Consider the following 25,091-nt stretch of genomic DNA (forward strand, 5'->3'; position numbering starts at 1 on the left):
TAGTTCTGTTGTGTCCTGTGAATTTGAGTATGATCAAGTATGTTCAAACACAATAGTACATTCAACATGTTATTTATGTAAACAAGCTAACGAGCTAGTTATGAACAATCTCTCCAAACTTTCAGACTCTACCTTTAATAAGGTGTCCATATGAATGTTTAAACACTTTCTATTATCATTTCCCCAGTTCTTGCAGGTTATAATCTGCCCTCTAACAACCCTTTTAATGTAAATCATTGAGAACGGAATCCACAGCTATCAAAGTCTTTTTAGTACTCTATCCCTTCTGCTGAAGTCTCATATTATCTTTGGGTAAAGTTAAGAGCAGCAGGATTTTTTCTTTTTAATGATCTTTACAATGGAAGTATGTCAGCAGCAAAGTGACAATGATGTTCAGTACTTTAGGCTTTGGAATTTCAGATTAAAAACATGCCAATGAGCAAAAAGTAGGGACTGACTTTAGCTTGTAATTTGCTTGATTTATATGTTTTTTTTAAAGACTTTTGAAGTTTTCATATAAGGTAAGATGGTTATATCAGGGCTGCAGCATGCTACCAACTACATATTTTCACTAGTGACAGGTCTATCTGTGTCTCTGAGCAGTGCATGCGTGTCGATATAATCAGTTTCAACTGAGTAAATCTGACATTAGAAAGCTTTTTTTTTTACCCTTATTCAAATTACCAAATGTTTTTTTAACACACAACTGTCTGAGTTGCTGCACTGCAGTAAGTAAGTGAAGGCTAGGGGATTATTTGTGCTATTTAAGGGAACATCAATAAATTGCAGCGTCGTCCATAGCATGCATGTGAAGCCTTCAGAGGACATTAGCGTCAGGAAAACCTCCTGGGTTACATTCTACCCCTCTATACTAGGCTACACCATACGTAAGAATGCAGCCGAAGCAAAGCATTACTGAGAACAGTCTTATTGCTCTCAGAGCATCAACGTTGTAAGCCACATTGCTAAAAAAAAACCACGCTGTGTTCAAGAGACACATTTTTTGCAAGACAGACGTGTGGACAGCAGAGCAGCCTCCCTGTCCATAGTGTTTCAGTGCTAGGCAGTGTGGAATCTAAAATGATAATACAGTTCGTCATTAGGTAAAAGAGATGTATCTGTTGACCTATTATGTAATATGTTGTGAAATGACCAATGTGCATGGGAACTGACAAAAACTGTAATGCTTTATTGATAACTTTTGGTGCCACAAGGCATGGTGTAAAACTGAGGGTTCAGCTAAATTATGATGCTGGTGTACTTAACTTTTTCATTTAAGTGCAACAGCATCACTGCCACTAGTGTTAAAAGTTGACTTGGACTGTATTGCTAGAATAATGACAGGACTGCTGCGAGCCTGTTGTAGCCAGAAGTTAAGCTGCTCCTAACGTTGTCCTGCCCATCCCTCTCTTCCTGTGTGTCAGATTGCCTCCCAGAGGGTAAACTCAGTCGATCTGTCATGCTGCAGCCTGGAGGAGCTGCCCGCTCAGCTGTTTTATAGTCAGGACCTTACCCACCTCAATCTCAAAAACAACTTCATGTCCCCACACAAAGGGGTTCCAGCACTTACAAGGTGAGTTCCTGTCACCCCTGCAGCACACGCATCACATTTAGACAGACTCTCCGGCCATTCTGTGTCGTGATACAGCAGCAGGAGAAGCAGGCACATAACAATCACCATTTTTCTCTTTGTTATTGTATTTTTAATGTGGAATGTCCCTGAGTGGTTTTTACTGTCTTGGGGACCTACCATATGGTCTAAAGAGGAAGCAGCTTTGATCAAATTACAGATGACGTGTGTGTGTGGGTGGGTGTGTGGTTTGAATGATTAAGAGAGCTGCAGTGATGAGAGATTTGACATCAGCCATCTGACCCCTGGCTAAAGGGCTTGCTCTGCTTTTTCCAGATCAACTTCTTGAATTAGTTGCTGATGTCATGGTCTTATGAGGCTTAGGATTTTTTTTTTTCCATCTTTCTTTCTTTCATCTTTGGCATACTGTCTAGCCTAAGCCACAAAAATGGGCTTCTAAAAAAAATCCCTAAATTTCAGAGTGGCTACATTTGGAAATGTTTCCTGCACATTTGTGGAAAAACTGAGCTTTTGAAAAACAGAAATGTAAAACCTGTTTGAAGCTATGTAGCATCAACAGGACAACTTTGTAAGTCTTGGAAAGTCTAAAAATAATTTAGTTTAGTTCACAAAAAAGCCTTTGAAGACACTAAAATGTGTTCCATTTAATTTGTTTTTGCCTGCCGTAGACATTACTATCGTGATTAAAAGTTGTAATCGTTGCCCATTCATCCATATATATATATATATATATATATATATATATGTGTGTGTGTGTGTGTGTGTGTGTGTGTGTGTGTATATGTATATGCATGTATATGTATATATATATATATATATATATATATATATATATATATATATACCCTTACATACAGTGGGTACAGAAAGTATTCAGACCCCTTGAAATTTTTCACTCTCTGTTATTGCAGCAATTTGCCAAAATCAAAAAAGTTCATTTTATTTCTCATTAATGTACACTCAGCACCTAGCCTAGCCGCGCTAGACAACCCACAGCAACGAATTTAATTCTCTGCCAGGGTGGGTCTAGTTACCCTCCATAAGGCTCGAGGCTGGATGCTCCTAAAACTGGCCGGACGAATCACCATGAAGTGTAGAGTCAGAAGGCGGGCGTCTCTTTCTCTCTCGAGACCAGGTTTTGGCTGTGACTTTTCCTGTTTGCTCACAAAGGATTTAGAAACTTGACCATTTCTCTTTTGCTATGGCAGTGTAGGAGAAAAGGACATGAAAATGTGAGGGGGGTTTTAAATAGTTTTCACGTGCACATATTTTCAGACTTAGATGTAATGTGCATATATTGGTCTGGTGAGTCACAGTCTGCTCATGCTTTATGCTAATGAGCTCACTGACATGATACAGACAGTGAACTTTACAAGCATAGTTGCCTGTCATATTACTTGAGTTTAAAGCTGAAATCTGTGACTCTGCTCCCAGAGTTGAGCCTGTGACGTCATCTTACAGTCTGTGTGTTAACAGCTGTCAAGATAAGAAAAAAATGTTCTTGACCCCAAGCACAGAATACGTTTTATTTTTCATCTTTTGCAAAACTCTGTTCACAAGTGCAAGGTGTTTCTAAAGACCTTGACTCCGTTGTGGATTTCTGACTTGTATCATCAGTTGTGTCAGATGAAGCCAAGTTGCTAATACTAACCTGACCAACACTTCTCCAAAACAGTACTTACATGGTTACAGGACAAACAGTATTCATCTGAACAGCCATGTTTCAGTCTCCTCTTCAATTTTAGGCTTTTCATCCAGTATTTACTGTCATTCTGTCTGGATTTAGGGTTCTTTGCAGCCACTTGTCAGGGGAACATTACACAGAAGCCTGACATTTATTTGATGAACATGTATACATATATGCCATGTGTATATACTGCCATTGTTCTAAGGAATGTGCTGTTCCTGTGGTGGGCCTGTGACTTTCCCTCGGAAAGACGTGGATCCGGCTCAGCCTTTCACTTTGACCCCTCTGTGAACTGGATTAGTTTGTGTCAGGAGAGCCTGTGAACCCACACAAGCTGTTACCTGAGGCACATGCTGAAACTTTTAGTGGTGTACTGTGTAATGTTGGGGTATCCTTGACACCTCGACTAATTTTTTGTATTTATAGGACAAATGTTGTGAACTTATCTATGGTTTTTTTAGAGTGTTTGCTTATATGCCTCTGTGTCATGGATAAAGGCTTTTTGCTATTGGGCTGTGTACCCATCCATTTCATTGCTGTAAACCCAATGTCTCAGTAACTACGTGAGATTTCTTCATATTTGGCACAAATGTTCACTTGTAATCAAGGATGAACTGAATAAATTTTGATCATCAAGGGTCACTGTGGCCTCATAAAACACTTTTATGGCTACAACTCAAGAGCTTTTACATTAATTCTGACAAAGCTTTACACAAATGTCTAATAGGATAAAATAATCACGTGAACATATTTTATACCCAAACCTATCAAAGGTCAACTTCACACCATATTAGCCTATAAAAACATGTCTCTAACCATTATCGGCCATGACAAAGAACAGAAAGAGAGATTGTGACCATATTGTACATTTGATTGTAGACTGAAACGGTGACACTAATCTTGGACCTTATAACTCTGGTGACTGCGTAGATCTTCTGTACTGCTCTGTGAAGATTTGTAAGAAGCATCCATCTATTAGAATTTGTACCTGCATTGCAGTCAGTTCCATGTTTGAAGCATTGCCTACTGTCATATCTACAACTTAGAGCAGAATCTAGTTTATTGGCCAAAGACACAAGGAATTTGACAGTTTCTTTGCTTCTCTCAATAATCTTACACTCTTCAGAGTCTTCACTGCATATATTATGTGACCCAGACAGGCATGCATGTTAACCGAACTTTGACTGATTGACAAAAGTATGGAACCACAAGGTGGTGATTCTAGTTGTCTTAATTTAGAAGGAGCCCAGAGTCTGAATATAGCACAGATATTAGTGTCTTTGTCCCTTGCTGTCTGTCCTTTTCTTTCTGCCTCTCTTTCTCACTCTTACTGAATGTCTCTCTTTGTCTTTTTTTAGGTTTTGTAAACTGAGAAGTCTCAGTCTGTCAAATAATGCTTTGTGTGAGTTTCCTTTGGCCTTGTGCGACATCACCTCACTCACTGAGCTAAACCTCTCTGGAAATCGCCTCTCCTCTCTGCCAGCAGAAGTAGGAACTATGCACAAGTAAGTGGACTGAAGACATTGATGAGTTCAGGGCTACAGTTATTATTGATGATAGTACTGATTATTTTCCCGAGAGCAGTTTGTATCTTCACTGAGCTGTACTTTGCTGACAGCAACGTCACTCTGGAGTCACTGTCACTGCAGTTGCATCAGTGCAGACTAATTCCACTCTGTATTAAATGAATAACTGGCTCTGTACCAGAGTTCTGTCCTGACAATGCAGAGGTTTGGTCCAGGTGCAGAGTCATGCTGTTGCTGTCCCTGTATGACGGTGAAACTTAGGGTCAAATGCTTAGTCACTGTTCTCTCTGTATGTTGGCTTTTTATCAACTTTCAAAGACTCAGTCTTGCATTTAAGATTCTCACAAAACACACTTTTGAGTGTCAAGAACTTACAAACCTCTGTTCAGAATTTGGCTAAAAAGCAAGAATGTTTTTTTGTGAACAGTGTGAGTATTGTTGGACAAACTACCCAAATCCCTAATAAATTCCTCTCCTTGTGTTGTATTGTTCTGCCCAGCCTGCAAATGTTTCTCCTGGATGCTAACTTTCTGAGTTCGCTGCCGGTGGAGCTCGGCTCTTTGGAGGGCCTGACCTACCTCGGTTTATCCTTCAACTGTTTCAGCTGTGTCCCACCCGTCCTAGAGAAACTCCGAGGCATGGAGAGACTCTGTCTGGCAGGGAACCAGCTCTCTGTCCTGGATATGGCCGGACTGCAGTGGCTGCCTGCTCGCTACATAGATCTCCGGTAACAATATCCACGCAGCCCCTGATATTTTGACAAGTAACACTAGAACAAAGCTCAACTGAAATTTTCTCAGTTCTCTGTATTTGTTATCAATCCCTGTTTGTTTCTGGGGGATTTGGGAATCTTAACAGATGTTCAGTTTATCCATTTTTTTAACTACAAAATAAGAGCATACACTCACCTCAGAAAATGTATGTATTCAACTGTTCATGCATGAATTCAAATTAGAGGTGAAACTATTTGTAGAATAATCATTTAAGTCTTGTATTAGGCTTTAAGTAAAGTTTTTAGTTATTTTATTGCATGTGTGGAGACCTCTGGATCTGTCCACTACAGTTAGCTAGTTTATAGGATTACTTATTAACCAGTCAAAGCCATGGACAGCAGTAATGCTGTTTTGTCAAGCTGTGAGCCAGAACCAAGGAGGAGTAATAACCACAGAAGGAGAAGAATTTGATATGAACCCCTTGATTAAATACATTTTTAATCAAAGGGTTACACCTATGTAAAATGTATTTACATAGGTGACCAGTACTGTAAATCTAAGCAGGTGTGAATTGTCACCTTTCACCTCTTCCTTATGTTCGCATTCTACTTCCTTCTCTGCATTGTACAACTTGTGCAGACTGAACCGGCTCCAAAAGGTGACAGTGGCTGATGCAGAGCAGCTGGCCCACATCATTCAGCTGGACCTGAGGGATACTGGTCTACAGGAGCTGGACGTCAGGACTCTGTGTAAACTGGAGCTCCTCCGCTGTGACAGAAACGCACTCTCCCTACTCAGACTCAGCGGCCACGCCCTCAAGAGCCTGCACGCAGCACATAATGGTACAGCTTACTATGTGGTGTAGAGATGTTAAACAGACAGTGATTGACACTACACATACATTTATGCATATTGTGTTTGTGTTTGTAGAGCTGAAGCAGCTGGAGGTGCAGCCTGTACCAGAGAGTCTGACTGTTGCAGATTTGTCCTGGTATGAAGACTAAGAACATTTCTCTGTCCTATTTACCATGTAGAAGAACAGACTGTGCTTGTTCTAAGTTAGGTGCTGACTGTATTTGTTTTCTTAAAGGAACAAGTTGGGATGTGTCCCTGACTGGGTGTATGAGAGCAGCAGACTGGAGGTGCTGGACATCAACCATAACTGTGTAACTGAGCTGCCCGTACGGTGAGCATCATGCAAAACACAACATTTTTCACTAGCAGAGTACAGAAGAGATCTTCTAAAATGCCAAAAGTGTAGATGGACGGAACCTGCTTGAATATAAACGTTAATAATTAAACTGCTCATATAGCATGTTGAGAGTCTTTTTTTTTTGGCATGAAAGACAAATCAAAAGTTGTTCTATATATATATAATATTATGCCTGTGTCAAAAAGAATGCAGCCTCCTCAGTCTTTTCAAAAAGACAACTGCACTACTACAGTACATGTATTGATGCAAAATACTGAGACAAAACTAAGAGTTGTCTAGAAGAATCTTTTTACAGCATTACAGTGCAGCATTGACTGTAAACTTCAGGTAACTTCAATTCTAGTGCAAACGTTTTAACCAAAGATCCTCTGCCTAATGTTTTTTTCTGTAAATGTCTTGAGGCCAGTTTTGCTGGGTTGGACTTTTCAGTAAAGAAAAAGTGTGAATTAAAAGCAGTTGGATAAGCACAGAGACTGCAGCAGAGCAAGGTGAGCCATCCAGAGAGAGATTAAATGCACATCTTGAACCACATTCTACTAAATGTATTATCTCTGCGCTCCACTCTAATACATATAAACTATAAAACACTGAAAGAGCCAATTTTAAGACATTAAGAAGATTCTTTTTAGATTAGATTAGATCAGATTGAAAACCTCTTAGCGCAACGTGCTAAAAATAGAGGAAAATTGAAAGAGACATTTGAAACAAACGCTCCTCTATAAGTCTGACGAAAGAGGCTTACATCTTTGTACAATAATAATTTGAAACAACAGCCTTTCCATGTATTTCCGGTGCCTGTTCATACCAGCTGTGTGGATGATTGAAAAAACTTCCAGGAAAACACATAGATACAGTGTCTGTTTGCAAATTGGAATTAAAAAAAAATCCCAACGTAACATCCTCTTTACATAAGACAACAGAAAAAGATGTTTTTATCCTCCAAGTAATGACTTTCAACTCACTTTTTAAATATTTTTTTATATGCCAGAGGACTTTTTTCTCAAAAGTAGCTTGTGAACACTACTTCAGTGTTTCCTCTAGGATTTCTTTCAGCAGTGGCAGTAGGCTGTCTGGAACCCGTGGTGGCATAAACAAATGTCCCTTGATTTTACTGATTGACACTCCTCTGACTCTGACCTGATGCCAAATCTCCAGACATAAAGGAACATGCTCATTTAGTATAGACTGCATTTTTCTCAGTGGAAAAGAAATTCCAAAATCACCTTTCTTACCGAAATCCTGTCTCATATTACAATATTTGCCCAAATAATCACACTATGGTTGTTTTGAGTGTCGTTCACTCTTGTCTGTTGAGTTTGACGTAGATGTTATAAACTTGGTGATACTGAAGTTGCATTGCACAGTTTTTTAAACTGTGCTGCAGGGTCTTCTAGTCCAAACCAAACTGTACCGCAGTAGTTTGGTCGGAGGTCATTCCACTTTGCTGCATTGGACACTTACTAAACTGTAAGTACATCTTCCAGATATAATAATGGATAATCTTGCAGTGATTTAGATGGAGGATGACCTGATAGTTGGTTGAAGATTTGTAAAATAAATTGCGTTCCACCTTTCTTTCAGTATTGTAGAACCAACATCCACAACAATGCAGGGCTAGTGCCAAGTCAGTATACAGCTTTCCAGCTGAAAACACGTAGTGCTGTATTGTTGTGGCCAAACTGTCTGCCCTCTTAGACAGTTTAGTCCACAACTTTACAGGGGAAGCATGATGGTAGTGGTCTTTGAATCCAGCTGCAGGATACATGTAGCACAAATCTAAGTCCAACTCAAGGTCAGACACTTGTTCATTTCTTAGCCTTTCCCAGCCCACCGTGATTTAAGAGTTCAATCAACATAAGGTGAACTTATGTGAAAAGCAGAGGGCTTTTCAGGGTAAACCTGTGTTCCCACTAACAGATTTACAGTACAGAGACTGAGCTGGCTGTGTTGTTTGTGTTGTAGGCTGCTGTCCAGTGGAGCCTTAGAAAGCTGCTGGTGGGCTGGAACAATGTGTGTCAGCTGGCTGAGAGGCTGGAAAAGATCACAGCTAGAAGTCCTGGACCTCCAACACAACCACCTGACTGAGCTCCCACACAACCTGTTCATCAAAGCACAGAGGTGGACTTAACATCTTGTTCTGTCCTCATTAGTTTTTTCCATCTGACATCACCCACCAATATGTTTCTCTCCATATCTGTATGTTTCATTGCTTAGTTAAACACTAACTCTGTATTTTCTGTTGGATTTGTCACAGCTTGCGATACCTAAATGTGTCGGCCAATAAGCTGGACAACCTGCCTGCAGCCAGCCTGTCTGAGGACGCCTTCAGCAGCCTGCAGGAGCTCTACATGACCAATAACAGCTTGACAGACAAGTGTGTCCCGCTGCTGACTGGACATGGCCACCTCAGGGTGCTTCACCTCGCCTACAACCACTGCAGACCTTCACTGCAAGGTGAATACCACACTGACACCTGAAGTGAGCTGGAAAATGTGTGACAAGAGGAACAGATAAAGACTAGTATTCTGTTGAAATAGATTTTAAAAATGTTTTGCTCCTCATTAAAATGATGAGCTGAAGCTGCAGCAAGGGGTAGTTTTTAAAGTAAGAAAAAAATTATTCTTGGGGTTTAAGCTTTTAAAAACACACTGAGTTAATTGCAGGCTTTCTCTGGAATTGCAGATCTCTATCCTCCATCACTCGGCCCCTATCCCCCAAACTCTTTACACTTTGATTTTAAGAGTTCTAATTATAAAAATGTTACACTTTGCTTTGTCATCCAGGCCAAAATATCAACAAGATTTATTTTAGAAGAAATGAGTTTGATGAATGTGTTTTTTTTTTCTTCTTTTTTTTTTTAAACCTATACATCTTGCAGTAAAATGGCTCGACTAGAGCAACTGGAGAGCTGGACCTGAGTGGTAAACCGACTGAGAGCTGTGCCCACCACCATCCTCAAACTGTCAGCGCCTGCACACTCTGTCTGCCCACTCCAACTGTATCAACACCTTCCCAGAGGTCTTGCAGCTACCAGAGATTAAGGTTAGTCAGATAAATGCAGGCTTGTGACCCCTCTCATGTATGGCATCCAGTACAGTGTACAGCTATTCACACATCAACTAAATGACATCATTTGCACTAATTACTCCAAACCAGCAGCAATGATCTCCAACGCATTTTCTGTATCGTTATATGATCACGGCCTTTAACCCTTTACGCTTCAGTGCGTCGTAGGTGTACCGCGGCGGTACACCCTACTAATTTGCATAGGAATTTCAAGAATGTCCGACGGCTGCAAACCCGATTATACAAACTCTATACGGCCGATGGAAAGCTTAGATTCTCATGAATCCGCCGGTATAAACCACTTTCAGATGTGATTACCACAGCGGGTGAGAAAAACACATTTGTCCGACAAAACAAATATCCATCATCCGTTCTCTATACACGGCTTCAACGCACACAGCGCGACTCACATTTCCGGGTTATTATTACACACAGAAAAAAGATTCCACAAAAAACGGCCATAATCCAACCTTTTACATCCAGACAACACAAGCCAGTAAACTATTTTATCCAAACATGTCCTGAAGTCGGTATAAAATCACGAAATCGGTCGTTTTCAAGGAAATGCACCTCGCGATGTGCGTCCAATATTCCCTGTATTTTTCGTAATTTTTTTATTTAAAAATAGAATATTAGTGATTTTTGGTACGGAAAACGGCTGGAATTGACTGAAGCTTAAAGGGTTAATATGTGCTACCCCGAAACATTGCATCATTAATTCAAAATAGTGGATGTTGTGGAGATGTGGCTGTTACTGTGGAATAGCTGTTCAATCAATTTATTCTACAAGCCAATATACACAAAAAAAACAACAGGAAAAAAAAAGGTGTTTTGATCAAAGTTTCATCATATGGCTTTTGGCATTTTTTTTCTGAGTAAAAAGGAAACTGTTCACTGTAAGAAAGCCTGACTTTTTCAATGTTTATTATGATCCTGTAACATATATAAAAAGCTATGATATATATTTAAGTGTGTATGCTATTGTGTGTGTATGTATAAGTGAGTGTGTAAGGTGAGACACTATGGGGGAAAAACTGAATTTTTTCGTGTATTGGTCAGTTTTGACATTTTGACCTATTTTGACTTATTTTTACTTCCATAATATGTCTTCTTGAACAAGTGAAAGTGAAAACATCCAAAATACATGTTTTTATTTGCATTTATTTACCTCAATTTAGTACAATTGGTGTATTTTACTCTGCATAACACACAGTTGTAATTGTGTAATTGTAATACACTCAGGCAGTTTCATGTTGTATATTTATTTGTTAAAGTCTTCCCAGTAAATATTTATTTCCAATAGAAAAAATGTAGAAGGGTTTTACTAAATTATTTTTACTCCAATAATGACTCATTTGCATATTAACCATGAAATATCGTACAACATAATACAAAGAGTAAATTGTCTCAATCTAAGTAAGCTGGTAGGGCAGTTTTATTGTGGTGACTAGTAGTAGGGGGAGGCTATAAATGTTTTTGGGAGGAAAAACACCCGGTAATGAGTTTAAAATCAATCCTTATTGTAGAACAAGAAGATATCCTCGCTTCTTGCGGCTACTAGCGTTTTATGAAATACCACAATTATGCTCAGAATCGTTATCTTTCCAGAGAACGTTCAGATATGTATCCTTGTATGTCTGGCACATGACAGGCTGTGCTCATTCAGCCAAGACCTATTGTAAGGGGAGTCACTCCATGGCCAACAAAAGTCTCTCAGTGTCACTATAGACTTGTCCTGGTCTGCCTAATAGAAAAAATGTTTTCAACCAGAGGAAGAACTTCTTGCCTCTGTGTCTCAGGGCTTTGCTGGTGTATTTTGGTATTCAGATTACCTGAAAAATGAAGCAAAAATCTACTTGGAAAGTGTCAAGAATGGAATGAAACAAACTACTTCAACTCACGTTTTGAAAGAAAGTAGTAAAGAGTACAGACTTGAGGTTGAATACCCTCAGCTACTACTGTCAGTGTCAGTGTCAGTTCATGCTATAAAGCTAGTATGATGTTGTGTGATCTGCCTGGATACAAAAATATAGTAGCTTGTTTATGGTATAGAAAATGCTGGTTTAAACAAGCCACTTGGGACTTACAAACAATGCAAGCAATACAATACATGGAGAATTCTGGGTTTTGTGAGTGGTCATATGGTAACTTATTATTGTTTATGGTCTGTTAAGTAGCAAGTTTTCCTTCAAATCTTGTAGATATTCACCAGTCAAATGAGTAATTGATTGTGCGCATTTCAATTTGGCTACATAATGGCCTACATGAGTTTAATGATAAACCCTCTGTGTGTTATTTATGCAAAAATGCACAAATCTGTGGTTTTCGCATATATGCCAGTAGCCAAGAAAAGACGACTCTAAATACAAAATAAAGGTGGAAAAAAATGAGTTTTTTATGGATACATAGATAATTTTAAGTCATTACCAGCATTTTCGAGAGTTATGGCCCTCCCCTAGTAGTAATTAAAAGTTCTTCCTCTTTCACTTGCAGTAGTTTTGCCTCCAAGTGCATTTGAACTATTCATGTGTGCTGTTCACTACAGTGGGCATTCATTTAACTCATAGATACTGAAAAACGTGGAACATGGCAACATTGTTTGGGAGTAGTAAGAACTGAAAAAATCTCATCCAGTTTTATATAAATTCAAAACTTAGTTTTTAGTTTATAATGTCCACTGCAGACATCAAAACTATGAATACCACATATGGATTTATGTAGTGACTAGAAGTTACTTTGAGAGATCTATGCTACAATATAGAAAATGGAAAAATAAATAGCTTGAATGAGTAGGTGTTTTGAACTTATGACTGTGCAAACATATTTTTTAGCCAACAAATCACTCTCAGCCACTGTGTTTCCCTCTGTCCCTGTGTCTCCTCTCCGCCTGTGTTCTGTGTTGCGCCAAATCAGAAAATCTTTTGTAATCTCCCGGTAACTCTCTAAACTCTGGCTTTCCATAAACCCAAAATGTACGAGTGCATGTGAGATTGATTGTGATTCTCTCTCGAATGATTCAGCAGCTCCTCAGAGCCCTCCTTTTTGAGAGGAAAGTGTTGGTTGCAATGTGAAGAAATAAAAGGAAATCCTGATACAGCATATGGGTGCATTTTGGAGAACTAGATGCAAAAAGGGGAAGCAGTTGTGGAAAAGTCATTGAAAGATTATTTAACATCCAGAGTTGAGAAAAAGAAGCCAGTTGTTGCTACTTCAGATGTCAAATGAATGGAAATGTCCCAGTATTGTTATATTCTTGGTTGTGCTGTTGTGAATGTGATCAAAAAACAGAAACTGTGAGGGACACAGGGATTTTTAGCTCTCACTCTGTATCCTCCTCAGTGTGTCGATTTGAGCTGCAATGAGCTGACTGAGGTGACTCTGCCGGAGATGCTTCCCCCGAAACTTCAGGAGCTCGACCTCACAGGAAACCCTCGACTGAACCTCGACCACAAGAGCTTGGAACTCCTAAAGTATGGCCCTCAGGCATAAACACAGCAGAAACCTTCAAATGCAAAACTGACTGCCTGACCTCTTCTTGCTTCATTTCTGCTTTTCTTTGCAGTAATATCCGATGTTTCAGGGTGGATCCTTCTCCCTCAGCTCCTTGTGTAAACGAGAGCCACGGAGCCCCAGCAGTCTGGAGTCACGGCTACACAGAGGCCTCTGGAGTCAAAAACAAGTCAGTCTTTAAAAGTACTCACTGGCATTATTTACTTGGTATTGTAAAAAAATACATTTTTTTAAAAATTGAGAAAAGAACACATTTGTAGTATTGAAAAAAAATGTAAGGTCGTGATAGTTATGGTCTTTTAGCCTTTTAACTGAAAAGCGTTTGTGCAGCTCTGACAGATCAAACTGTCTGCTTGAAGCGTCAGTAAAATGTCAGTTATTAGCTTTACATGTTATACAGAATCCTTTGTTTGGAGAATATGCCATTTTTTAACATCTAGTGTTGGTCACAAGCCTTGTTGCTGTTTTCTGGGTCAGATGTAGAAGCATTAAGACGTGTTATTACTCCGTCAAGGAACGCCGCGTAATTATGTGGCGATCCGCATTGGTTTGTTTGTTAGCAACATTACTCAAAAATGGAACAACGTACTTGGGATGAAATTTTCAGTACACATGCATAACACGTCTGTGAAGGTTCTCAGTCGTCCAGGTCATCTTAAGCGTGAAGGGTTTAGTACAGGCAACTGACTTATTCTTGTGATCTTGAAGACGTTTCGCCTCTCATCCGAGCGGCTTCTTCAGTTCTTCAGAACCTGAACTGAAACGTGTTCCAAGATCACCGGAATAAGTCCAGTTTGCCTGAAACTAACCTTTTCCCACATGCATAACACATGCCTGTGCTCACTGCAAGGTCATTTTGTTTGTGGGTATATCTATCCTAAGGGTAGAATATTACCATGATTTCTGATCATCAATTCATCAATTTCTGACAATGTCATATGGGGGAATATGCAGCCTTGGCAGAGTGCTGTGCTCTCAGAGTGCTTTTCCCAGATATTAATGTAAACTTGTTGATCTTGTTGTTCTCAGGCTGTGTGTGGCCTGCGCTGGCCCTCGACAGCTTCTGTGGGACTCGTGAGGCTCTGTATGGAGTTTTTGACGGAGACCGAAACGTTGAGGTACCTTACCTGCTGCAGTGCAACCATGGGAGACGTGCTAGCAGAGGAGCTTCACAGGGGTCAGAGGCAGGAAGACTATATGACCAACACTTTCCTCACCATGCAAAGGTAAGAGCATTCCTTAACCCTGTAAACCCAAAACCATGTGTGGTTTTAGAAGTCATGTCAATGTTTTTAAAATACAACACTATTTGTCAGAGCCAGAGGCTGTTAAATCAGAAAGAATCCACGAATAGTTGCTCACAAAATGCTTGACGTGCCATTCTGTCAGAACTTACCAAATCTAAGCTTGACATTGTGATTTCAATGTTTCATATTCTACATGTCTCATTTAACAATTCAAAAATAAACTGTTTGCAACAGATTCTGTAAACAGATTTCTGGTTTTATATTTTTATTACACTGCACAGGAGACATTTGTGAGAGATCTCCACTTCTAGTCATGGTTGTGCTGTTTCCTTGGTTGTGCTGTTCTTGTAGAGGTGCTGGACTTTACAGTGCGAAACAACCTCAGGTCACAGCTTTGTCTATGATCATACACACTCCTGTGAACGCAGCATTTCTGTGTTTCTCTCCTGCAGGAAACTGGGCACAGCCGGCCAGAGGATGGGCGGTCGGCAGCTTTATGTCACATCAGACACGACCCGGTGGCTCCCGGTGAACACGGCGGCTGCTTCACACTGAAGGCAGCCAATGTTGGCAGGTGCCAGGCCGTTATGTGTCGAGACGGCAAAGCTATGCAACTCTCCACCATCCACACTGTCAAAGAGGAGCCAGAGTACCAGAGGGTCCGACAGCACAACGCCATCATCACTGAGGTAACAATGTTTAAAAAAAATAATAGAATAAACAATGAAAAAGTAATTCAAAGTAAACTGATGAGGTCAGTGATTATTAAATAGATTAGAGCTGAAAGTGACAATCATTTTTATATTGAAGTACATCCTTTAACTCTGGGCTGCACAGTGGTGTAGTGGTTAGCACTGTGGCCTGCAGCAAGAAGATCCCCGGTCCGTGTCCTGGCCTGGGCCTGGGATCTTTCTGCATGGAGTTTCCATGTTCTCCCTGTGCATGTGTGGGCTTTCCCTGGGTTCTCTGACTTCCTCCCACAGTCCAAAAATATGCTGAGGTTAATTGGTGATTCTAAATTGACAGTGGGTGTGAATGTGAATGTGATTGTTTGTCTCTACATGTAGCCCTGTGACAGACTGGTGACCTGTCCAAGGTGTCCCCTGTCTTCACCCTAAGTCAGCTGGGATAGGCTCCAGCACCCCTCCAACCCTAACCCTATTGTCATCATGTTTTAGCTAAAAAAATTGAAAAAAATGACTACATGACTGTGTTTTTTTCCCTCCACTATAGGATCATAAAGTCAGTGGTGTAACCGACTCCACCAGAATTATGGGTTACTCCTCCTCTGCCCGTCTGTGACTCCCCAGCCCCACATCTCTACCGTAGCGCTCACCCCACAGGATGAGTTTTTTCTCCTGGGCAGCCGGGGACTGTGGGACATGCTGTCTCCCAGCGAGGCAGTCGAAGCAGTCAGGAACTTACCAGATGCTCTGGCTGCTGCTAAGAAGCTGGTGACTCTGGCTCAGAGCTATGGCTGCTCTGACAGCCTCAGTGCCGTCGTTGTGCAGTTGAATATCACCGAAGACTGCTGCTGTTTCTGCGAGCCGCCACCTCCACCGCCCAGCCCCGGCCCAGCCACTCATCCCAGCACACATCCTTACTCAGCGAGCTGTGATGGTGGCATACCGCTGCCACCTGCGTCCTCAGGAACAGTCAGCGAGCTGAGCAGTGAGTTCAGCACTTCTGAAATGAGCAGTGAGGTGGATCCACGGCGTCCTCAGAAGAGCCGCCTCCCCAGACCGAGCCCCAGGCCCCCACCTGAACCCCCCAGGCAGACCTGGTGTGCGGCAGACCTGCCTGTGGGGGTGGCAGCTTCCAGAGACAGTTTTCTGGAGCTCTGTCTGACAACGGGCTCGACAGCGAGGACGAGGAGCCCATCGCTGGCGTCTTCTCCAACGGCAGCCGTGTGGAAGTGGAGGCTGATGTCCACTGTCTGCACCGCCATGACTGCGCTCACACTCATACAAGCACAAGCAACCCTCCTACCGCCACGCTGCGTAATGAGCCCTTTACCTCCTGCCTTCACCTCCCCTTCTCCTTCCCTGTCCCTCCTTCCTCGCCCTACCTGAGCGGAGACGCTCGATCAGGCCGTAGAGCCCGAGCAAATGGTTCTGTAGCCTGCCAAGGCAGGAACCAGGACCTCATTGAGGAAGCGGCTGATGCCCCTGTAAGGAAGCAGGGAGGCTACTTCAATGCTCCCGCCCAGCCGGACCCCGACGACCAGCTCATTATCCCGCCAGAGCTGGAGGAGGAAGTCCGGCAGAATCATCCAGCAGCAGCAGGAGCAGATGCAGACACACAACCAGCACAGCTACCAGAAACCTGCAGACTATTTCGTCACACCCCTCTGAATGCTTCCCACCCCACCATACCCACCCCCCACAACTACTGGTGTCAGTCTTCTTCATCCATTAACTCAGATGTAGTGAGTTTCAGGGATGAAGAACTATAAAATCTGCTCTGCATTAAATTCACTCCAAAACCTCAGAGTATTCTGAACGTGCTTATGGACCACAGACTGTTTTCTTATGGTTTTTGATTTATTTTCTACTGTTAACTTGATGCCCCTTGAAACGCAATGCAATTTTTATAACACTTTATGTTGATTCTTCACATGTAATTGATTTGACCATATCTTTAATTTGAAGAAGCACTTTGAATGCTTTTTATTAGACTTTTGAGATTAATTCTATGTTAAATGGTACTTAGAGATTCGGACCACTCTGTTTTTGTGTTATAGCAGAAATTTCCCCTGTTGGTCGTGGCTGATGGCCTTACAGTTGTTGGAGTTAGTAAAACTGTTTAACTAACTCCTAGGAGTTTAATACTTTAAAGTGACCTCGTCACTGAAGCGTACTAATGTTCTCTGAGAGAAAAGATGATTACTTCTGAAGGCTGATATTCCAGGTTTGTGTTCTCGGGTGTATGGAGTCCAGAGTGGTGCTGCAGTGGTGAGGAAATGCTATAAGGAGGGATCACAGTTATTACCAGCTCAATGAATGTTCTCAGAACAGTGTTACAGAATTCATGGCAATGGCAAATCGCACAAGAGAGCTACTTTTGCTATATAATAAATTAAAGTTTTCAGATAACCACAACATGTTGACTTGCACTTATTCAGGAGGGGTGGAGGATCACACTAATTACAAAAATATATAAATGTCTTGATAAGCAGCCAGGGAGACAGTTTTGGTTTGAAGTGACAATATTTTGAGATGTCAGCTGCTGAAATTTCAGTACAGTGAAAATGTGCTCAAAACATTAAAACATTCTGTATAGAAACCATTTTTCAAATACTTCCTAAACCATAAATGATGTGTTTTCTAGGTTTTAAATGAGTTGATAAGTAGACAGAAAATTCATTTCTTTAAAATAGAAGTCGTTTTACTAGAAAAGATACCAACTGTCTTTACTGTCTCTCAATACAAACTAAGTCTTTATGGACATTTGGACTATTGGTCGGATGAAACAAGTAATTTGGTGACACAGATTTTGGAAATGTTTCTATGCATTTTATTTCATTTTGTCACACTTTTTAAACCAAATAATTAATCATCAGATTAATCTAGGACTAAAATGAATCCTTCTCAAGCTTTTTTCTACCAAAGAAAAAGATCTTAGTTTGATGCCTTATTTGACATTAAACTTTACAGATTCACCACAGAAAAGCCACAACTCAATACACAAACATGAGAATGTCAGTTTGCCTATTAGTTTTCAGTTTATCAAATAATTTGAGCTCTGGAGCTACCTGATAATACTGTTATGTAAACGTATAAAACTGATAATCATTAGTTTCAGCCTTTTTCATTTTCAAGTTTGCAGCACAAATCTCAGATGCATCAAACCTCTTCACATAAAACCTAAAAAGCATTGCACTGCAGTGTCAGTTTCCTCAAATGACCCTTGTAAGATCCTAAAAAGCAAAAGCTTAAGAATGTCACAACACGCCACAAACTTGCCATGCCGTGTTGTTTGTGCTGCGCTGGTACAATCACTGCTTTGTTATCTGAAATGGTAAATTTAGAAGTTGTGTAATTACATCACTCTGGAGAATTTCTTTTGTTTGTAATTAAGTCTTGACTGAACAGTTACATCACTGCTGTGGCCTTTGTGTGTGTGTGGTCTATTGTGTGACAGCGGTGATGTCATGGCTGGCAGCAAGCCACTGCAGACAGGGCACAGAGGGCCACCACATCAGGACAGGAGCTGGCCAGTGTCCTGACTCCCCCTGGTGGCCGCAGGTGTAATAATAAGCCAGTCTTTATGGTATTACATTTATTCCGAATTGACAAAAATTTGCATCATTAAGTCACACTCTGATATAAAAACATTCATCATTAACGAGTTTACATGTTAAGACATTTATATAGCTGTCAAACAGCATACAAACATTTCCAGTCCTTCACTAAAGCTCAGACTGAAGATCCTGGACAGCCAGTATCAGAGCTCATCAGCTGCTTTAGTTAACTCCACTCATGTTTACTGCAGGAGTGACACTCATTAAAAAAACAACTAGAATTTAAAACAGATAAACAGTATAGGTGAGGTCAAAGCAAAGAAGAAAGGTGTGTTAAAGGCCTAAATATTACATTGCATTCCTAATTGAACGAGCTGAAAAACAAGAGTGTGGATTCGTCTTTGTGATAAACGACAGCTGTGGGTCTACTTTATTTCCACTTATCATCTCACTGTTAGGTGTAAAGGCTTAAATATTCACAGCCACATGAAATCCTGAGTTGCTGTAGCAACACTGTGAGGGCTGAATAATAGGCAGCTAAAGTCATCACTAATTATAGTGTTAAACAGTGGTAGAGGTCCTGTTCTCATCCCAGTGCAGACACATGCAAAAACGTTTCCATTATATTTGACATGATGTTCATAGTACAGAGCCACTTTTGCCTTATAATACTTTTTGCATTCCCCCCAATCATAGAAAAAGGTCCATCTCTGGCCACTCTGGCTACAGCTGTATGAGGCTGGGACTGTGTGTGAATATGGTGTGAGCTACAGATGTGTGATGCAGCTGTGGTGACTCTTTAGAGGTCCACATGAGTTAGCATTAGCAGAGAGAGCTTTAACACTACTAGACTCTGCATTAGATCTTTGTTCTTCAGAGAATGAACAGCTTCAATTAGTGTTTCATTCATTAAAACATGTCACAGCATTAGTCATGATCACAGCTACAGTGAATCAGGAAACGCTACAGAGAACTTTTAAGTAGCCTCCACAGGTTTTAATGTTTACATGAGCTGCAATGTGCCGCCACTCATGAGTTTGTGAGCTGCCTGTTTTGGGAAATACCACGAAATTAGGACAGAGAAAATCATCCCTCTGGTGTCTCAGTGGCTCTGTAGCATAAAAACCTATAAAACACATGTCCCTCTATTGTAAACACAGGATTTGTGTCCATCTATAAGGGGGACAATGCCGGAATAAGTTTTCTCATGACTTGTCTGGTCAGTAGTCGATCATATTTTGATCTGATCCTCTGAACAGCATAGGTGATCTGTTAAAAGTGAACCAGCTCTGTGGTACCACAAAACTAAAGTCTGACCCTAACACAGCTGGCTCAGGCTGCAGATGTCCCCCCCCCCATGAGTTCCCTCACACAGCGGTGGTGTCAGCCCTATGTGCGTGGGGTCGAGCCTGCAGTCTCTCAGTCTCTCTTCGTTTTCGCTCCTGCAGGTAGCGCTTCACTCCTCGGATGGTCTGTACTGTGAGCACTGTGCCGGCGGTGTACAGGATGGCAGTGATGAGCCCAAACAGAGCCACTGCTGCATCCGCCCCGCCCACATCGCAGTTCATCCAGGTGTAGCCGTTACGTGCATAGATCCTCTCTCGCTGCTTACACACATCGGTGGAGTTGATCCCAATCACAAAGTGCAGGTAGAGGCCGACAGCTACCACATAAACCACGGCTCCCACCGCCTGAAACACCAACGCGCCATACAGGAGCTTCCATGACATCATATGGGGAGGTTTGGTCCCAGCGACCACAAACAGCAGTGAGAGGACCCCAAAGGTGAGGCTGAAGGCGATGCCACCGTAGACGCCAGGCGCCCTCATCTGGCTGTACTGCATGTCCAGGTCTCGTACCTGCTGCAGCTCGGTGCCCTGAAGGTTGAACTGAGAGTTGATGTTGAAGCCACCTGCCCCTGCCATCGAAGACAGGCCTGATGTGACCATCTGAGCTGCGACCACACAGATCAGAACCAGGGCATTGGTCAGCACAGCACAGATCAGCACGATGCCTTGTCAGCACACGGAACAGAGGAGGAGGAAAATCAATGATTATTTTCAACCTTGTTAAATCTTTCAAATAATCTAACTACACGAAAAACTGAACAAACTTTAGTAGGTTTTGGTGTGATGCTTGAACAAAACAAGCCATGTAAACATGTCATTTTTAGGCTTTAGGAAACTGATGAGTATGTTTCACCATTATCCGAAATGTATTTAAAGACATTTGTTCATGCAGCTCTACTGTAGACTTAACTTAAGACCTGAAAGCAGAAGTCTAAATGGTCAGCTTTTAGAGACCTGAAAGATTCCAATCCTTGATGCTGCGGTAACTAAGCCGAACCTTGTAACGAAGTTGGTAGCACCAGTACCACCAGTGAAAAAGCTGCTATGGAGCCCTGCCATTGTTTAATAGAGTAATTCTTTATTCTTACAGTGTTATGCCCCTCACACTCACAGGCTCAGATGATGTATTAAAATCTCAAAGATAGTCCATGTGTGATCCTTCAAAACATGAAAAAGCGTCAAATCTTCAAAAAGTCAATGGTTTGTTTTGCTTCATAAATGAGAAGTTTTTAATCAAAGTTCTTGTCAAATTCCTCCCCAGTGGCTCCTCACGTCAGTGCTACATCAGATGTGATGTCATTAACATTCTCAGAATCAACTCTAGTGACATATCATTAGCCTGCTATACTCAGATATATCAAGTTATGGACTCCCTCCCCCCCGTTACTCTGCCTAAACTCTGAGAACAGAGGCAGTAAACAGCAGAAAACCAGTCTGTCCAGTTTTCATAAAAGGAGAAAGGAATGAACTGCACTGAAACCAAAGTCCGCCCAGTGACGCTGTAGCTTCTATTAGAAGAGCTTTCATTTTACTTAACACAGATAAATAAAACGTACCTCTCCTGGAGCATGCATTTGTGCATTTGGATTCATGGTGTTCTACTCGAGGGACCTCCCGGCTATGTTTGGGAGGGTAGTCAGCTTCATGGGGGTAGTATGGGGGTCTGGAGGAGGACCTGGAACAGAAAAACACATGACGATGAAGAAAACTCTATTTATTTTTCCACTTTGTGTTCTGCATATTTTAGACATAAATATGGACATTATAATATGGACATATATTTCTCGGGGTGACTCAGTTTTTGTCTGAATGTTGTTGGGTCTGAATGCACTCAGGATGAAAATGTTTTTGTGCCTGTTTGTCTTGTCTTCTGTTTGATATTGTCCTGCTCCTCTCTGGATGAAAAGTAGTCATGTACAGGTTAAATCTAACTTTCTTTTTTAAACAGCAGAAGTCCACAAAAGTGAACATGAAAAGAATTCTGTTTGTTAGCCTAAAAAGTGACACAATTAAAATAGCTGCTATTTTAGACAACTCACATCCACTAAACTCAGTACGTAGTTTACACTGAAACTATTTGCTAGATATTGTCCTTCAATGGCTGCCATCTGTGACCTGTAAACTGAGCAAGGCCTCCTCCTTTACAAATTCCAATTTAAACTCTGCATTCATCAAACCATTCAGTAACAATTCTGCGTGGAATTTGCATGCTCTCCCTGTGCATGCGTGGGTTTTCTCCGGGCACTCCGGCTTCCTCCCAAAGTCCAAAAATATGCTGAGGTTAACTGATGATTCTAAATTGTCCGTAGGTGTGAATGTGAGTGTGATCGTTTGTCTCTATATGCAGTCCTGTGATAGACTGGTGACCTGTCCAAGGTGTCCCCTACCTTCACCCTAAGTCAGTTGGGATAGACTCCAGCAACCCTAATGAGGATTAAGTGGTGTATAGATAATGGATAGATGGATGTTTAGTGAATTTTTTTAAAGCAAGAAATTCCAGAATCTGTCTGGCAGCAGCTTCTAGAATATAACTTTTTGCTCGTTTTCTGCTATTAAGCTCCACATATTTTGGTGCTTTGATGGCTGGTGATAAACATAAGGGCAGTGACCTAATTAGTCCTTCATGCTTGGCACAGGTAAGTCACAGCTGTACTTTGAATACTTGTACAGAGTGGGCCATAAGTTTCCATACATAGGAAAATGTATAATGTATATTTTTTATGTTTCAGAAGATGCGTTTGACGCTATCTTTAGAGGCACTTAAAGGCCATGGTGTATCAGGTGAAGATAGGAGGTATAAATCATCTCAAGGTATCACCAATGCCATTACAAGCATAACTTCAACTGTGCTAATGCAAGTTCATCAGCAGTGGAAAACACGTACTAATATGTGTTGTCGAAACAATGGTACTCATATAGAGCACATTATATAAATAAAAAAGGTTGTCGAACATAAAATGTTTATTTTACCTATGTATGGAAACTTATGGCCCACCCTGTAGAATAAATATGGGTGCTGTAGTCACTGAACTCACCTGTCCGAAGATGAGTGTAGGTCATCGCGGGGCTGCCGGCGATCTCCGTTCCTCTCCCGGTGGTGTCCGTTCCTCTCCCGGTGATCTCCGTTCCTCTCCCGGTGATCTCCGGATGTCTCCCGGTATCCCCTGTTAGAACGGGGCGGATGGCTCATACCTGCTGATCGAAAGTAACACCTTTTAACACAGAAATGACCTTTGAACATGCTAAAAACATAAGAAGGAACGATATTCATGCTAAATGCATATTAGCTGTAATGTCTTAGTGTTAACAGACAGGACTACAAAGTCTCAGCTACCGTTGGCGCATAAAAACAAAGTTGACGTAAGTACGTCGGAACGTTTAGGAACTTCATCGTACAGCACTATCCTCTTCAAACACCGTGTATTATTAAACCTAATACAGATATTAACTAAACATAAGCTTAGTATAATGACGAAACTTTCCAGACTTGACGTCAAGCAGTTGTTGAGCAGGATTGTAGCTTCAGAAACATCCAAAACCACAAACGACGCTTCGCAGGTAGTTAACTTAACAGATACGCAAGCAAATGAGCTAAAAATGTCTGATTAACCAGCGTTACCGAAGTTATACTTACTGTGAGGTCGATGAAAACGCTATTTAACCCAAGTACAATGTCATGAGTGAATCAGTAAATCATTGCCCTGTGTGTTGTCAGAGTCCAGGTAGAAACTACCCCACCCTACCCGGAAGAGGAGGCGGAGAAAGCTGCAGGTAAGCAGAGCCTCCGGTCCTCTGCTGACAGCTGGATAGCTGCAGAGAGGATCCTGGAGGGAGATCGAGTCATGACCAGCTTGTCTGAATCAGCCGCTTTGTCTGATGTCAGTCCACTCTGAAGCCAAAGAAGCCTCTGTTTTTAGGGGGTGTTGACCTTTTCACAGAGTGAAGGCAAGCATGTTGTTGATGCGCTTCCTTTATGAGCACAGAGATTTGCATGAAGCCCCCTGAAGAGCCTTTTTGTGTTCATTCTATACTGCTGTCTTCTTGGAATTAACTATCCCATAAGTTATCGCCTACAATGTGTCGACTGCTCACACTGTTTATGTCTCATGAATACATATTGTTCTACTTTCTTTACAGTCTCTATGAATAGGCCTGGTACACAAACACAACAAACTTGAGCTGCAACAGTTATTCTTCTATTATTTGATCAACACGTGTTCGTTCATGGGCTGCACAGTATGGAGTCACAGAAGTGCCACAATAAAATATAACTGTTAAAGATTAAGGAAATAAATGTGTAAATATAAAGATAAATAAATAGATAAATAAATACATAAGGAAATGAATGTGTAAATGTAAAGATAAATCTCCAGGTTCTCTGGCTTCCTACCACAGTCCAAAACACATGCTGAGGTTAATTGGTGACTCTGAATTGTCCATAGATGTGAATGCAAGTGTGATTGTCTGTATGTGTAATTTGTGATAGACTGGTGACCTTCCCAGGATGTCACAAAAAACAATGCACATTTTAGTTCTTTAATAAATGTATTACAGATCTTTTTGAAATATGACAAAAATCTGCTGGGATTAAAAAATAAACACACAGCAACTTGAATGATCACTTTTGATTATGTAGATTTTATTTTATTTTTTAAAAGTTTGTTTTGAACATTTCAACAAAGAAAAAGAAAACAAACAGAAAACAATAACAAAAGACAAAGAATAACTTACTCAAAAATTAGTGGGGAGAAGTCAAAACTTATCTAATCCCCCCCCCCCCTTCCTTAAACAAATGACTGTAAATCTTTTCATCCTTTTTTACCTCCGCCAAGGAGGTTGTGTGACACCCGGTGTTTGTGTGTGTGTGTGTGTGTGTGTGTGTGTGTGTGTGTGTGTGTGTGTGTGTGTGTGTGTGTGTGTGTGTGTGTGTGTGTGTGTGTGTGTGT

General features: G+C 41.2%; 1 protein-coding gene and 1 pseudogene across 5 annotated transcripts; one reads left to right on the plus strand and one right to left on the minus strand.

Moving 5' to 3' along the window:
• The window catches only part of LOC110955655 (PH domain leucine-rich repeat-containing protein phosphatase 1-like), a 29,297-nt pseudogene extending 11,643 nt beyond the window's left edge, over window positions 1-17,654 (plus strand).
• Window positions 17,655-18,819: 1,165 nt separating this feature from the next.
• On the minus strand, window positions 18,820-24,043 carry si:ch211-191a24.4 (uncharacterized protein LOC100150331 homolog). 5 transcript variants are annotated; one of them, XM_051947342.1, is made up of 4 exons: window positions 23,780-24,043; window positions 23,181-23,337; window positions 21,702-21,820; window positions 18,820-20,750 (listed from the first exon to the last, which is right to left on the minus strand). In XM_051947342.1, exons 2-4 carry the CDS (start codon window positions 23,333-23,335, stop codon window positions 20,164-20,166), a joined length of 861 nt encoding a protein of 286 aa, XP_051803302.1. In that variant the 5' UTR covers window positions 23,336-23,337; window positions 23,780-24,043; the 3' UTR covers window positions 18,820-20,163. The 5 variants fall into 5 exon arrangements, with proteins under 5 accessions (XP_051803302.1, XP_022056428.1, XP_051803301.1 ...); XM_022200736.2 differs by having other exon boundaries at window positions 18,820-20,810; window positions 23,889-24,041; XM_051947341.1 differs by having other exon boundaries at window positions 18,820-20,810; window positions 23,181-23,340; window positions 23,889-24,041.
• Window positions 24,044-25,091: the final 1,048 nt, after the last annotated feature.

Source organism: Acanthochromis polyacanthus, chromosome 4, assembly GCF_021347895.1.
Source record: "Acanthochromis polyacanthus isolate Apoly-LR-REF ecotype Palm Island chromosome 4, KAUST_Apoly_ChrSc, whole genome shotgun sequence".
In the NCBI taxonomy this organism is placed as follows: Eukaryota; Metazoa; Chordata; class Actinopteri; family Pomacentridae; genus Acanthochromis; species Acanthochromis polyacanthus.

Excerpts from the sequence above, each read along its gene's own strand:
- si:ch211-191a24.4 (XM_022200736.2), bottom strand. The coding sequence starts at position 23,335 with ATGAGCCATCCGCCCCGTTCTAACAGGGGATACCGGGAGACATCCGGA. Across the intron at positions 21,821-23,180 it reads CTACACTCATCTTCGGACAG|GTCCTCCTCCAGACCCCCAT; the intron begins GTGAGTTCAGTG and ends TTTCTGTTCCAG. Across the intron at positions 20,811-21,701 it reads AAATGCATGCTCCAGGAGAG|GCATCGTGCTGATCTGTGCT; the intron begins GTACGTTTTATT and ends TGTGCTGACAAG.